This window comes from Octopus bimaculoides, chromosome 4 (assembly GCF_046866305.1).
Source record: "Octopus bimaculoides isolate indiv1 chromosome 4, ASM4686630v1, whole genome shotgun sequence".
Taxonomy (NCBI): Eukaryota; Metazoa; Mollusca; class Cephalopoda; order Octopoda; family Octopodidae; genus Octopus; species Octopus bimaculoides.
Window position 1 is genome coordinate 94,568,415 of NC_142931.1, and position 15,100 is coordinate 94,583,514.

The 15,100-nt window shown below is 36.6% G+C and overlaps 1 protein-coding gene across 6 annotated transcripts in view; it reads right to left on the bottom strand.

Moving 5' to 3' along the window:
- LOC106881212 (condensin-2 complex subunit G2) overlaps nucleotides 1–15,100 on the bottom strand; it is a 241,358-nt gene that overhangs the window by 56,136 nt on the left and 170,122 nt on the right. For all 6 annotated transcript variants that reach the window (XM_089351031.1, XM_089351034.1, XM_089351033.1 and 3 more), the window contains one exon: nucleotides 11,491–11,679. In XM_089351031.1, coding sequence (XP_089207157.1) covers nucleotides 11,491–11,679 — 189 coding nt within the window. The remainder of the gene's footprint in view (nucleotides 1–11,490; nucleotides 11,680–15,100) is intronic.

Sequence of the window (15,100 nt, forward strand, 5' to 3'; positions counted from 1 at the left end):
TGAAACTGAAAGTAGCAATTCTGAAAGCAGCGACGGCGACAGCGAGGATGATTTTACACCAGAAAAAGATTTTTAAAATATTTTTATTAACAATTTTTCTGAGGAGACAGGGTCTACCCATAGTCTTTCTCAGGAAGAGAAACCTTTAGACTTCTTTTTCATGCTTGTTTGAAATGATTACTGCGGAAACAAACCGTTACGCAGAATGTAAACAAACCGGAAAAAAAAGATAGCTTGTGGTTTCCTGCAACTGTAGATGAAATACGGGCATTTTTTGCCATAAATATTACTATGGGTATTAGACAGTTACCCAGAATAACAAATTACTGGAGCAATCAGGAACCTTTTGGCGATGAATATATTTTCAGTATTATGAACGAGTACAATTCGTGAAGCTGAACCAATATTTACATGTGAGAGACACTAGCAGTACCCCAGTACGTGGAGAACTTTGAGACAAAAATTATGCAATAGAATTGATTAAGAACCCTGTTTAGTGAGACTAGTCTAAATTCATGATTATTTTAGAATTTAATTGAAACTCATGAGGGGTGTATTTTGGTCAGAAATATAGTAACGAAAGGGTTAATGATTTAGGTCAAGATGGAAAAGAATGACACAATCAGGAAAGAATTAGAAACGTATTTTGACCAGTGATGTATAACATCTAATGGCTGGTTGGTTGGTTGGTAGGTAGGTAAGTAGATAGATGTATGTATGTTTGTGTGTGTATACATACACACACGCACAATAACAAAAAGTAGTAAGGTATGAATGAAGGTAGAGGAGGTATTTTGTATGGTATGATAGAAAGGTACAGTAAATAGCAGAAAAAAACTGAGAGATGAGAGAGCACCAAATAGGCAAGAGAGATGGTAACTTAGCATATACAAGTGGTTAAAGACCAAGGCATAGATATATAACAGGAGTGGCCAAGTTGTTTGATAAAAAGAGTTGCCTATGTATTTTTTTGCTTGGTTTCTATGTCTGGATATGCTTTCAAATGCCAACCACTTTACAGAGTGTATTGGGTGCATTTTTTGAGACACCAATACTAGTCAGGTCAGAGATCTCATCACAGGCTAATGTGACCTGCTACTGGAACCATGTAAACTGGGATTACTTGTTCTATGGTTGAGTGGTCAGCAACTAAACAAGTCTCCCACTTGATTAGCATGCTACTCTCATGAGAAAGGTGTTTGGACACCCAGCAGGATTAAGAACACCTGTTGAGGAACAGATAAGCTCTTTGTGAGCCAGAGGCCATCCAATTGGGATGTAATTGCAAATCACCCCCAGAAAACACTATGAGAAAGTCAGAACAAAGTAACACTATGGTTCCATCCAACAGGAGAAGTTGTGTTTAATCAAATGGACTTTTGGTGTAGTGTCATCATTACACTGCAGAAAGCATAAAATACATGACAATGACGAGTACTAGAGAGGATGAGCATGAGAGAGTGATGGATAGCAAGAGGTGGATATATGATGAGTGAATGATGAATGTCAATACCAAACAACCCATGAGGAGTATAGGTAGAATGTAGGGAAAATAAACAGCTCTGAAAAAGTTCCTTAAGTATATACCTCAAGATTATGAGAGAGCTAGAGTAATATGGATGAGAGAGGGATGGATGGAGTGTTCAAGAGAAGGTCAGATAGGCATCTCTAGTTATACTAGAAGGAATGTACAGTGAGATGAAGGTACAATGAGGGTGAGAAGAGGAGAATGGTTGAGAGATAAGCAATTGGGGCATAAGCACCAGAGGTATGAGTAATAAAAGGGTAACAGCAACATGGTTGACAGACAGGTAGATGACAAGAGACAAACAAATGTGTTAGAGGGATGAAGGCACATGGCTCAGTGGTTAGAGCATTGGGCTCACAATCATGAGGTAGTTCATTTAATTCTTGGATCAGGCTGTGTGTTGTGATCTTGAGCAAGATACTTTATTTCACATTGCTCCAGTTCACTCAGCTATAGAAATGAGTTGCAATGTCACTGGTGCCAAGCTATATCAGCATTTGCCTTCCCCTTGGATAACATTGGTGGTAAAGAGAGGGAAGGCTGGTATGCATGGGCAACTGCTGGTCTTCCATAAACAAGCTTACCCAGACTTGTGCCTCAGAGGGTAACTTTCTATGTGCAAACCCATGGTCATTCATGACCGAAGGGGGTCTTTACCCCTTTAGATGTGTGTACATCATGTCCGTTTATAGATACACTGAAAAGTATAAAGTTATATATATACATATATATTACTAACTGTTAAAACATTAAACTTTTCACTACCAGTAGTGATACCAACTATTTTGCTCAGGTTGATATTGACAGAAGTGTCAGTAAATTCAACACATATCTTTAAATTTCAAACAAAAGACTTTGAATGTGATTTTTAAAATTTAATATTTACAAAATGAAAAGCATGTAAAGTAAAGCAATTAATTGGCATACATAGACAATCTTCATGGAGAAAACTAATTACAAATTACAGATTTTATTTCTAAAGTCAGTAGAAAAATCCCTGAAATGAAAGTTACATCTTTGTAAAACACACAAACAACCTTTTACTAGCAGCAAAATGTAGAAGTTGGAGGATGATAACTGAGCCTGAAAAAGTACAAGACATGAAGTGAAAGTTTAAAAATATTGTAGCTAAAGTTAGAATTTGAATTTAATAAATACTTTGAATTCAGATGGAAGAAATTAGTTGGAAAAACATGAGGAAGGCATCTGAGCATTTTCAAATATTGAAAAGCAGACTATAAGTCTAACATATATAAATACTTCTTCATCCACCAGATTTTATTTCATAAATATAAATTCCAAATTTCATCATAGGAGGATAGGAGGAGTTAGAATCTAAAAAGGGTGTTATACTTTTACATTTGAATGAAGCTAAAAACTTTTTTGTTATTTCAATTCCAATTTAAGCTGCTATATTTTTAAGCTTCCACTCCCTCTTGTCCTGTACATTTTTAGATCCGGTTGATTACGAATATAACTTCTTTCTGAGCCTGCATTTTCCCCACCATCAGTCTACTCTTTTTACAGCCAAAAACTAATTGTTATTGAGACAAAACTCAAAAAGTATAAATGACAAAAAAAAAAATTTTTCCCCAAAAAATTTTTAACTATTGTAAAAATGTAAATTTTATAAATTAACAAAAAGTAAATTATATAAAAATGCCCCTGAGAAACCCAAAACAAAGGAGGGAAATGTCAATAAAGCAGCAGAAGATAAATTAAATGATGTTAGTCAGAACGAAGTATACAGCAAATATATTTCAACTGGTTGGAGGTAAAAGGGATCTAAATATTTACATTCTTGACAAACACCTTAATTACCATGTGAATCACTTCATTGACATGGTGTAGAATAAGTGAGTTTTAAATATTTTAAATGATCTTGTGAATAGGGAGATTTATTCATTTCCTTTTCAATCCCAACAATACACTGGAGTTAGCTTTTCCCTCTTTGAGAAATAGTACTATAATGTATCCTGAGTTACAATTGAAGTCTAAGAAATGAGCCAAGTATTAGATGTTTTTAGTCAAGAGCAAGTTGCAAGTCTATAAAAACCTGTGCAGATTATTAAGAAAAATAATGTTTTGACCTGAAGGTTTAAATAGTGTTTTCATTTTCGTTCATAGAGAAGAAACAACAATTATACAAATGCAAACTTTATTGTTTTCTCACTAATATAACAGGTGGAGGGGTGGGCAGAAAATTTACCAAATATTTCAGTTAGACTGGTTGGAGCAAATGGGGACAAGTGTGCTAATGCACTCCAAATTTATGTGGGGCGGGTGTGATTATTCCAAAAAGCAGAGGGGGAGATGATATAAAAATGGTAATTTTGGAAAAAGTTATTTTCCAGACCTTTGGCTGTTATTTCTTGTACGTTAAACAACCACAATGAGACCTCTTTTACTTCATCTACTAGTTCAAAAGGTACCTATGCACAGACAGTGAATATTGTTATTTCAATAGCTGAGTGAGGTTGTGATTTATAAAACTAGAAATTTTGGAAAAATATTTTTTTTCAGCGATTTGCCTATGCTATCTTATCTGCATCCACATGAGGAAATAAGTAATTAATTTCAAAACTATCTAATATGTTGGTATGAGGGTGAGGTGGGTATTCTGAAAGCCTGGGAGGTGAGGAAACATTAAAAAATTGAAAAATTGAAAGTAAATTTATTTTCAGGATTGTAAATTTTTCTGTATCATTCTATGTAAAGTTCTGAGATAAAAAAAAAAAAAAAAAAAAAAAGAGACAAAAAAATTGTGTGAGAAGGTATTCAAATCTCTACTTTGGTTGGGTCAGGCTGTGTGTGTGTATGTGTGTGTGTGCGTGCGTGTTACATATAGGCATAACTACAGTTTAGCACTCCAGTGATCACTGTCAAATGCGACCTATGTTTGCCTCAAAAGCTGTTTTTTTTTTCTACTCAGAAGTATGATGATTGAGAAATATCAGGCACTGCTCCCTGTCTGATTTGACCAATATCTTAGCAGGGCCATTTTCCTCAAGGGCTTAGTAGGTTGTTTGCTTTCCTACTTACTAGGATTTCAGTCTTTGCTGTATTATTTAAGGCCCTTTCATTCCAAGTTTTGCTTTCACATCAGGAATTCCTTTTCTAATTCTACTATAGCTTCAGCTAATATGAACAAGGTCATCTGTTGTAATCCTTAAATGTCGAACTGTTATAACACCTACTTTGGTATAGCAGTGTAGTTGTTAGGCCAGTAAAAACACGACTAATCTATGACCGTCTACTTCTTAATATCTTCCTATATTGACCTATTTATAGTGACTAGCACATACCACTAAACACGTGGGAGGGGTGTACCATTATTACTATTACCCCCATAACATCTCCCTTTTTTAAGTCTTCTTATTTTCTGAGGGAGTGTAATTTTATTTCTTTAAATAGCAATAATTTCTACAGCACCCCACCTCCCTTCTTTTGAGGGTTTTTTTTTCATAGTTACACATTTAATATTATTTTTTCATTTGGCATCCATTTCCAGGAACTTTGCACATTTTTTTCCTTACACTTGTGTGTCTGGGTTCAATCACCTGTAGTGGCATTAGTGCTTGAAAAGTATCATATAACCATTCCATTGGTTCTTCCATTCTCTTGGGTTTGCTCTCAACAAATCTTTTTTCAGTTGGTTCATGTCTCTTGTATATGCCTTTTTTGGTTTTTACCAAGTATACCATTTTTCCTACATGTTTGGTAATCACACCATCTTCCCAACTCTGTTTTCCGTTCTTATATGCTCTCACAAATAATTTTTTACCCATTTTGAAAAATCTTACTGTATTTTCCATTTCAATTTTTATTTTCTTGCCAGGTAGCAATTTATCGAAAACTGATTTTACTTTCCTCACAAACATCAGCTCTGCAGGTGTATTTGGATTTGGTGTCACACGGTATACTCTTAAGAATTGTTGTAGAGCTACCTCATCCATGACTTCCTTATTCGACTTTCTAAGTGCTCTATTGACAAAGTGTTCTGCTTGTCCATTAGATCTGGGATGGTATGACACCATAGTTACATTTTACAGAACTTTTTCAATTCAAAAGACACCAATTGCGTTCCATTGTCAGACACTGTCTTGTTTGGGATGCCAAATCTTGCAAACAGCTCGTGTAAAAAGTTTGTTGCAGTTAAGGAAGTTGTTTTTTTTTTTTACACTTACAAATTTCTGGCCATTTAGAGAAACTATCAACTACCACTAAATAGGATGAACCATTTAAAGGACCAGCAAAATTGATGTGTAGTCTTGTCCACAGATCATCTACTTTTGGCCAAGGTTCACATTTTATCATGGGTAATTTTGCCACGAATGGTACATTCTGTTGTCGCTTAAATACAGGTGATGCACCTTGTTTCACTGCAATTTTTGCTTGTTTTCATGCAGCAGCCCAGTTCCTCTGGGCAAACATCTGGAAATAAATGTTTTACTATTCGTTTCGTTCCATCAGCTTCATTTGAACCTTTGACTGAACTGACTATATTCCTACTCCATCCACTCTGTGCCGAACAGATTAACTGTATTTTTTTAGCACATATATTTTTGCCTTTTTCATTTGGTCACATAGTTACATTACACACAAATTCACTGACAAAATATAATCTTTAGCCCGTAACACCATGTGCAACTTTTGTACATCTAATTAATTTCAGCTTACTGACATACTTCCAAGTTTCTTCATTTACAATGATAATATCCCTTCCAGTGCCTAACTGCATTTTTACTCTTTTCGCTTCAAATTTGACATTTACAAATTTCCTCTTCATTACATTACTATTTTCTTTCAACGACATCTTGTTTATTCTTTTTTCTTTGTTCTAACGTTTTGTCATCTTGGTTTTACAGTGCGCTTCTAAATGTCCAATTTTTCCATGTCGGAAGCATTCCACTTCCTTAAATGGGTAGTTTTTTCTCAGGTGTAGACTTCCACATGCAAAACAAGGGTTTGTCTTTGGATTTTTGTCCTGTTTGTACAGTATTTTAGTACACACTTGATTTCTATTCTGCCTATTCCACACTTGTTTCACTTGGAAGCAATCTTTGTGCTCAATTTTTCTCTGTCTTGTCTTAAATTTACTATTCTTTCACACTCTTCTGACACTTATTGTAGGGTTACAGCTTGGTTTTGTTCCAGCTTAACAAGAATGTTCTTACTTTTGTATCTGTCTCTGCAGTTAGTCCCTGAGTAAATATCAGGCACTTGAACATATCTGACGTTAATTCGTCCAGCTTGAACTTTTCACATTCCTTGTTAACTCTACCAGCATATGTGATGTAATCTGCCTCATTGTCCTTTTCTAGGTTCAAACATTTCCAACATGTATTGAACAAAGATTTTACACACTATGTCTATTATATCTTTAAAGTTTATGCCAGAAGGTTTTCTCAGGAGTACGCAATTGCTATAACACTCATGTTCCTGGCTGCCAGCTTTCTTAAGATTAAATGCATTCTCATACCATTATCCCAATCTTTGCACTCTTTACTTAAGATTTGTTCATATCTTCTATAGTAAGCCTTGAAGGTAACTCCTTCATCTGGTTTATACTTAAACTCTGTTATCAAGTTCACAACATAATCTGGCGAGAACATACTTTTAACATTTTCTGCCAACTTACCCTTCATTAATTGCAGCATTTATTGTTGTAATAGTAATTGTTGTTGTTGTTGCTTCTGCTGTTCTTCTTGTTGTTACTGTTTTTGCAACTCGAGCAAACTGGCCAACAAATTTTCAATAACTTAATGATTTTTTTTTTCATAGAATTCACACAAAAAACTTTTCTGAGTTTTGTAACTCCTTGTGAGTTTGTTAATTTGTCACCACTGTTGTAATCCTTAAATGTCAGATTGTTATAATGCCTATTTTGGTATAGCAGTATAGTTGTTAGACCAGTAAAGACATGACTAATCTATGAATGTCTACTTTGAACTCTCTCCCTATACCAACCGATGTCACCTATTTATAGTGACTAGCACATACCACTTGTTACGTGGGAAGGGTGTACCATTATTACTATTATCCCCATAACATCATCAGCATAGACGAGCTCCCATGAACAACCGGTCCTAAACTCCACTGTTATGGTTTGGAGGTAGAAGATAAATACGAGGGGGCAGAGAACTGAGCCTTGATCAATTCTTACCTGCATACTAAATTCATCACTACTCATTGTTAACTCTCACTTTATTGACAACATCATGGTACATAGCTTGAATGGTACTCAATGACCATTAATCTACTCCTAGCTTCCACAGTGACCACTAGATGAGGAAGTGTGAAACCCTGTCAAAGGTTTTCTCCCTGTTGACAAATGGCAAGTACAGTGGTTTATATTTAGCTAAATGCTTCTCTTGTAGTTGCTTTACTAGGAAGAAAGCACCAGTAGTGCTTCTTTCTCCCTGGCACAAAACTAAGCTGCACTTCATCTAGGCAAACTTTCTTGACCTGGTCCTGCAACTGACACCTCTAATTACTTCTGTCTACAGCATCTCCCTTACCTTTGTAATAGCTGACTATAATGTTGCTACACTAGTTGTTGGGTATGATACAACCTGAATAGCTATACAGGTTACTAGGCCATATCCCACACCACATATCCTTAATTGCTTTATCTATCAAATGGCTGTCAACTCTGATAGCTTGTCCCTCTGTTATGTCCACATTTAGTAGCACTTCTATGCCTGATTCTTTTCAGAATTACTAAGTGAAAGTGTACCATCATCAATCCAATATTACAATTTTCTCTGACAGACTGTCTTACAATGCTGCAAGACAGTGGCAAACCTTTTTTCTGTCTCTCCTCTTGCTAAATATATCTGTCATCTAGTTTCTCTTCTAGCTCCCAATATAATTTTCTGCTACCTCCATTCTACCAATCCTTCCAAGCCTCTTTCCAACTACTTGACTTCTCCATCACTGTGTCATAATTAGCCTGGTAGGAACTTTGCACCAACCATCACAAATTTGGTCTGTAGCCCTTAGTAACTTCCAGTTGTCCTCTGTGTTATACATCACTATCTTTTCTTCCTTCATGTTAAATGCTTCAATTAGTATGCCTCTAAATTTCTGACTATTCAATGGATCTTTAGGCTTCCAAATCTTCCATTTCCAGCCTGGTTTGTTTCTCTGAGTTCTTCTGAACATAAATCTGGAATAACTAACAACTAGGAGAGTACATTCTTCACCCAGAAGGACTTTGCATTTATAAGCATCTGTCTATCCACATTTTCTGGTAGAATGTAGTCAATCCAGCTTGTGCGGCCACCAGATTGATAACTGATCAGGTGACTGGTTGATTTCCTGAAATTAGTGTTGCAGATCATTAGGTTATTTGCATCACAAAACACCAATAGCTTTGTTCCCTCCTCATTTCAGGTACTAAATCTATTAGAAGCCATCAGGATGCTGCTCAACATGTCCATTGGGGTCACTAGCCATGAAGACAAGGTTACTGTCATTTGTCATTGAGGTAGTGTGCAGAGGTATCATAAAATTGATCCTTTTGTTCATCTGGTCGTCCTGGGTGATGAGCATAAGCAGAAATAATAGCTACTGTCGTATTTTCCAAGACTAGACTAAGCATAATTATCCTGTTGCACACTCTTATTACCTAGATCCCTTTATTCACTTATTTCTCTGGTAACAGTATACCCACACACCCTACCTCATCAATATTGCCATCCAAGTAGATTCTATATCTTTGTTCTTTGCCTGTGAGGAATCTAAACACACATACAATAGACACACACACTTTTATATTATCAAGCAGTATATTCCTGGTTATGGCATATAGCCAGTCAGAAAGTTACTGAAGGTTTCACACCCACTATTGCATTTGGCAATATTGGCAACTAGACAAGCTGGCCCCAAATACATAGTCTATTTTATGCTGGAGGTGAAAATAGAGTCTTGTTTCTCTCAGTGGTGATAAAAAGTTGAATGAGAAAGGTATTGAAAGGTTACATTTACTAAGAGGGAAAGAGCAGTTGTTTTCCATGGAATAATGTAAGATGTGCCTGTTTTCCATTCTCGAGTCTGAAAGGGGGATGATCACATTGCCAAAATGAATTTTCTGTCATGAGAACTGTGATTAAATAATTTGCTTTTTGAGGCACCCAGATTATGTGACCTTGTATTAGAATTATTCTCCTTTGGCCAAGTAAAGCTTACAATGCTTACTTTCATTCAGTATGGCTCAGGTTGTTCCAGAAGTTTCCAGTTGATTTCAGACAGTGTTCATTCCTTTCTTAAAAGTAATACATAGCTGCCTAATGTTGTAACATTGCACTTTTGTTTGGTTCTAAAAAACCTGTGGTTATTTAGCCTGACCTTAAAGAGGCCCCCCTATTGCCCCAGCATATTTCTGTGTGTGTGTGTGTGTGTGTGTGTGTGCGTGTGTGTGTGTGTGTACTCCTCCAGTGTTGCAGTCATTGGACAAATTGCCAGAACTTCAGCATTTCATTCAGCTGTGTCTAGTGTCAAATAAAGTATCAAATAATGCCCCCAAAGCCTTGTGTAGAGCCAGGATGCTCATGTAGGCTTAACAGTGAGTACCCAGTGAATAGTTGATGATAGTGGTTTCACAGTAACACTATGATTTATCAGCAAAAACAAAACTTTTCAAGGACTGATTAGTGAATCTAACTGATTCTCTGGAGAACTTTCTGAAATCATTTAAGGAAAGGTATGAAAGAGTTGGAATTGGATGCCTAGAACATGTTTGAAAATATAGATTACAAAGCAATAACATGTAGGACAAAGATAAAAATCAAACATGATACAAATCCAACATCATCCTCAGAAGAAGTTGTTCTTTTTGCAAGAAAAAAGTCACAAGTGGAATTTTCACTGTCAATTTAGTTATGTGCTGCTTAACAAAAACACATGACAAGTTCAAAGTCATAGTCAACTTGTGTAGTTTACTATGTGGAGACAAGAACTGAAGCTGAGAAACTCATCAGTTTTCCTCTGTAATTTTAGTGATTGGAGTCTGAACAGCTTCTTGGCTGGCCAGCTTCATGTCAAACTGTCCAACCCAAGTCAGCATGGAAGACAGACATTAAATAATGATGATGATGTGTTTGTTGATGAAATTTTAAAGTTTGTAACCTTTTTAATAAGCTCAGGTCATGTCACACACCATCCCAAGGCACTTTTAATCCATGACAAAGAACTTACTAATACTTTTCCAAGTGTTGATGAAGTTCTTAGAATATATTTGAACTTGATGGCCACTAGTTGTTCAGGTGAGAGGTTCTTTAATAAATTGAAGCTGATAAAGTATTATCTGAAAACCACAATGACCCATGAAAGACTAAATGCTCGGTAGATTTTGGATGTAGAGAGCAGTGTTTTGAAGACAATACAGTTTAAAGAATTTTCATATGCTAAGCATAGAAAGAAAGACTTTCCGTAGGCATTATATTGGTACATAGTTGTAAGGTGGTAAAACTTGCTGTACTTAGTTTAGATGATAAGATCTTTCTTTTCAGCAGATGTATTTAAATTTTGTGCAAGCTAGTCAGTTGCAGTTACATGCAAGAGATGGGTTTTGAGATGTAAATTTGGTGATTTGTTATGGATTTTAATAAGGGACCCACCAAACTTTGCCCCAAGCCTCCTAAAAGTTTAAATCCAGTCCTTATTGTTCTCATGATATTTTGCTGTATACATACAAACCTTGATGAACTTTCAGACGAGTGCAGAAACATCAAACTCCTGCATTATCTAAATAATGAATTCAAGGCTGAAATAGACATATCACTGGTATCCCCAAATGGCTGAAAAGTGCAATTATTACTAATTATATTAATAATCTCGGTAGATGATATTATTTTCTAAAGTACATTATAAACTCAAAACAAAAAGTAAGACAAATATTATTTGAATAATAAAATTATTTTTTATCTGTTAAAAATACTAAAATGCTATTTTCTTACCTCAAGTAAATTACAAGACAATGTAATGCTATTTTCTTTGCTATCTGAGGAACGTCTTTTTCTGATTGCTTTTTCACTTGAATTTTGATTATTGAAGATAGGTACAATTATATTTTGTGCCCATGTACAAAACTGCTTCATTATTTCTTCCAAACTGACAATAATTCCTTCATCATTTTCAGAGTGAACCTAAAATTGAAATTTTAAAATATTTCAGCTATTTACCATATAATATTGGCATATAACACTAAATCTGAACCTTAAAAGTATTGCTTCCAAATCAGGTTATCTTAAACACCAAGTATAACATCTATACCTTAACATCATGTAGTTTTGAGAAGAGAAAGTTTACAAATTAAAGATAGTATCAACAGTGCAATATATTGAAAAATTGCTAAATTTTTTTATAGTTTTACACAAACTGTAAACACATTTCACGTAAATAGCAAAACTTTATTTGATACCATGTTAATTCTTATAAAATAACCAACAGCTACATGATATTTCCAAGAGTTCTTGCCATTATTTGAAAAGAATTGGCTTAAATTTGAACAAACAAGACTATGGCCTGAAGTTATAATAATAGTCTACTGGTCAATGGGACTTTTGTTAAAGAACTACTGAAGTAGCGAACACTCAGTGATGAGTGTCAACATGTCTGTGACTACTGGAATATTGTCCTTATTATTGAGTAAAAACTTTTTTATAAATTTGATAATTGTTGATTACAAGAGTTGACTTTGGTTTAAAAATATATTAAACATGATAATAACAGGTGTATTTCCCATATGAAAATTTTTTATAGGTTGAGCAAAAACAACCCTTGTAATCAACCATTGTGGAATATTACTGGGTTATCTAAAACAAGGTGTATAGCTTAAAGCCTACATTTTAAGCAGAAATTTTAAGGGTTGCTTAATACAATTTATACATCAACAGTAATAGTATACTTTTTACATTTGAGTTATTATAATTATTTCAAAAATAAAAGCAAGTTTTTGCTCTTTCTCTGTCCTGAAAACTTATGAATCCCATTTCAAACCCATTCCTGATTTTTTTTTTGTTTGTTTTATTCACTAGGTTTTACATCCATTTATTCTAGCACAAGTTAGATGAATATATTGTTGAGACATTGTTTTACAGCTTCATGCCCTTCCTAACTCTTACCTGTTTTTCAAGTAAGGAATATCTTATTCGACATTGCTGAAGATAAAAAGCTAGTTGACAGAGGACAACAGCAATGTTATTTCTTGTCGCTAGGCTATTTTCAGAGAACATATACTTAGCCAGAGGGGAAGCAAATAAGAAAAAAATTGCCAATGTTCTGCTCTGTGAGGACCAAAGTCTTGAAGTATTTCGTGTTGCAAGACAGTGTGTGAGAGAGAATTGTGATGTCGTAGGAGAGAAATGTCTCCGCTTGGATGATGGTTCACTTGCACTAAGCGAAGCTGCAAAAAGAGAGGTCTGCAGACGCCACTATGAAAGGCTGCTTAATAAAGAGAATGAATGGGAGGAAGAGAGTCTGCTGCATGTCGACCCAACAGAGGGACCAGCTATCCTAATTGTACCTTGGTAGATAAAGCGATCAAGAGTATGAAGACAGCGAAAGCCCTCGGCCCATCAGGAATCACTGCAGAGATGCTCAAAATATCTGGCAGTGTCGGCTATAGCCTAGTCGCCCGTATAGTTAATCAGGTGATGCAGGAAGGAGTCATACCCAATGACTGGTGTAGTAGCACCATAGTCAACTACTACAAAGTTAAAGGTGATGCTCTAGACACAAACAATTACAGAGGTATCAAGATATTGGACCAGGTAATGAAAGTCACAGAGAGGGTCATAGTCCAACAAATTAGGGAGAGAGTCAGTTTAGATGAGATGCAGTTTGGGTTCGTTCCAGGAAAAAGCACCACTGATGCTATATTTCTGGTAAGACAGCTGCAGGAGAAATACCTAGCCAAAGATAAACCTCTATACCTGGCTTTCATTAACATGGAGAAAGCCTTTGACAGGGTCCCCCACTCCCTTATCTGGTGGTCAATGAGGAAACTAGTGATAGATGAGTGGTTAGTGAGAGCTGTGCAAGCCATGTACAGAGATGCTGTCAGTAAGGTGAGGGTTGGCAACAAGTATAGTGAAGAATTCTGGGTAGAGGTAGGGGTCCACCAAGGTTCAGTCCTCAGCCCCATCCTATTTATCATAGTCCTCCAGGCAATAACAGGGGAATTCAAGACGGAATGCCCCTGGGAGCTCCTCTATGCTGTTACCTTGCACTAATTGCTGAGTCACTATCAGAACTAGAGAAGTTTCAGGTGTGGAAGCAAGGACTAGAATTGAAAGGCCTTAGAGTCAACCTAGCTAAAACCAAAGTCCTAATAAGTAGGAAGGTAGACAAAACACAAACCCCTTCAGGTAGATGGCCCTGCTCGATCTGTAGAAAAGGCGTAGGTAGAAACTCCATAAGATGTACCCAGTGTAATCTATGGACACATAAGAGATGCAGCAATATCAACTAGCAAGATAGTTTTTGTATGTGGCAGATGCTCAGGAGCAATAAACACTGTAAATGTGCAGAAAACAACCTTTGCCACATTCCAGGGAGAAAAACTAGATGTAGTTGATAGCTTCCGTTACCTAGGTGACCAAGTTTGTAGCGGGGGAGGGTGTGCTGAAAGTGTAGCTGCTAGAATAAGAATAGCCTGGGCAAAGTTTAGAGAGCTCTTACCTCTGCTGGTGACAAGGGGCCTCTCACTCAGAGTAAAAGGCAGACTGTATGACACATGTGTACAAACAGCCATGCTACATGGCAGTGAAACATGGGTCTTGACTGCTGAGGACATGCGTAAGCTTGCAAGAAACGAAGCCAATATGCTCCGATGGATGTGTAATGTCAGTGTGCATACTTGTCAATGTGTAAGTACCTTGAGAGAAAAGTTAGACCTAAGAAGCATCAGTTGTGGTGTGCAAGAGAGACAATTGCGCTGGTATGGACATGTGGCAAGAATGAGGATAGCTGTGTGAAAAAGTGCGACACCCTAGCAGTTGAGGGAACCTGTGGAAGAGGTAGACCTAGGAAGACCTGGGATGAGGTGGTGAAGCATGACCTTCGAACTTTAGGCCTCACCCAGGCAATGACCAGTGACTGGGACCTTTGGAAACATGCAGTACGTGAGAAGACCCGGCAAGGCAAGTGAGAGCATAATCTGTGACCTCTACTAGAAGTGTAGCCAGCTCACTAATTCGTATCTTACTTCATTGGACACTAAAAACCCTGCTTGCGAAGACCTGTTGAGGTAAGTGAATTTGGAATTTGAAATTTGAAATCTGAAATTGAAATCGAACCGAATCTGACGACTGGCACCCATGCCAACCTCTCCTTCATTGGACACTAAACTCTACTTGCGAAGACCTGTTGGGGCAAGTGTAATCGTAATTAAACCATACTCGATGACCGGCACCTGTACCAGTGGAGCACTAACAGCAATGTCTGAGTGTGTTCATTGCCAGAGCACCATTTGAGCATAATCATTACCTGCGTTGCCTTCTAGCACTTGTGCTGGCGGCACATTAGAAAATCATTAAAGCGAGGTCGTTGCCAGTGCTGCTGGAA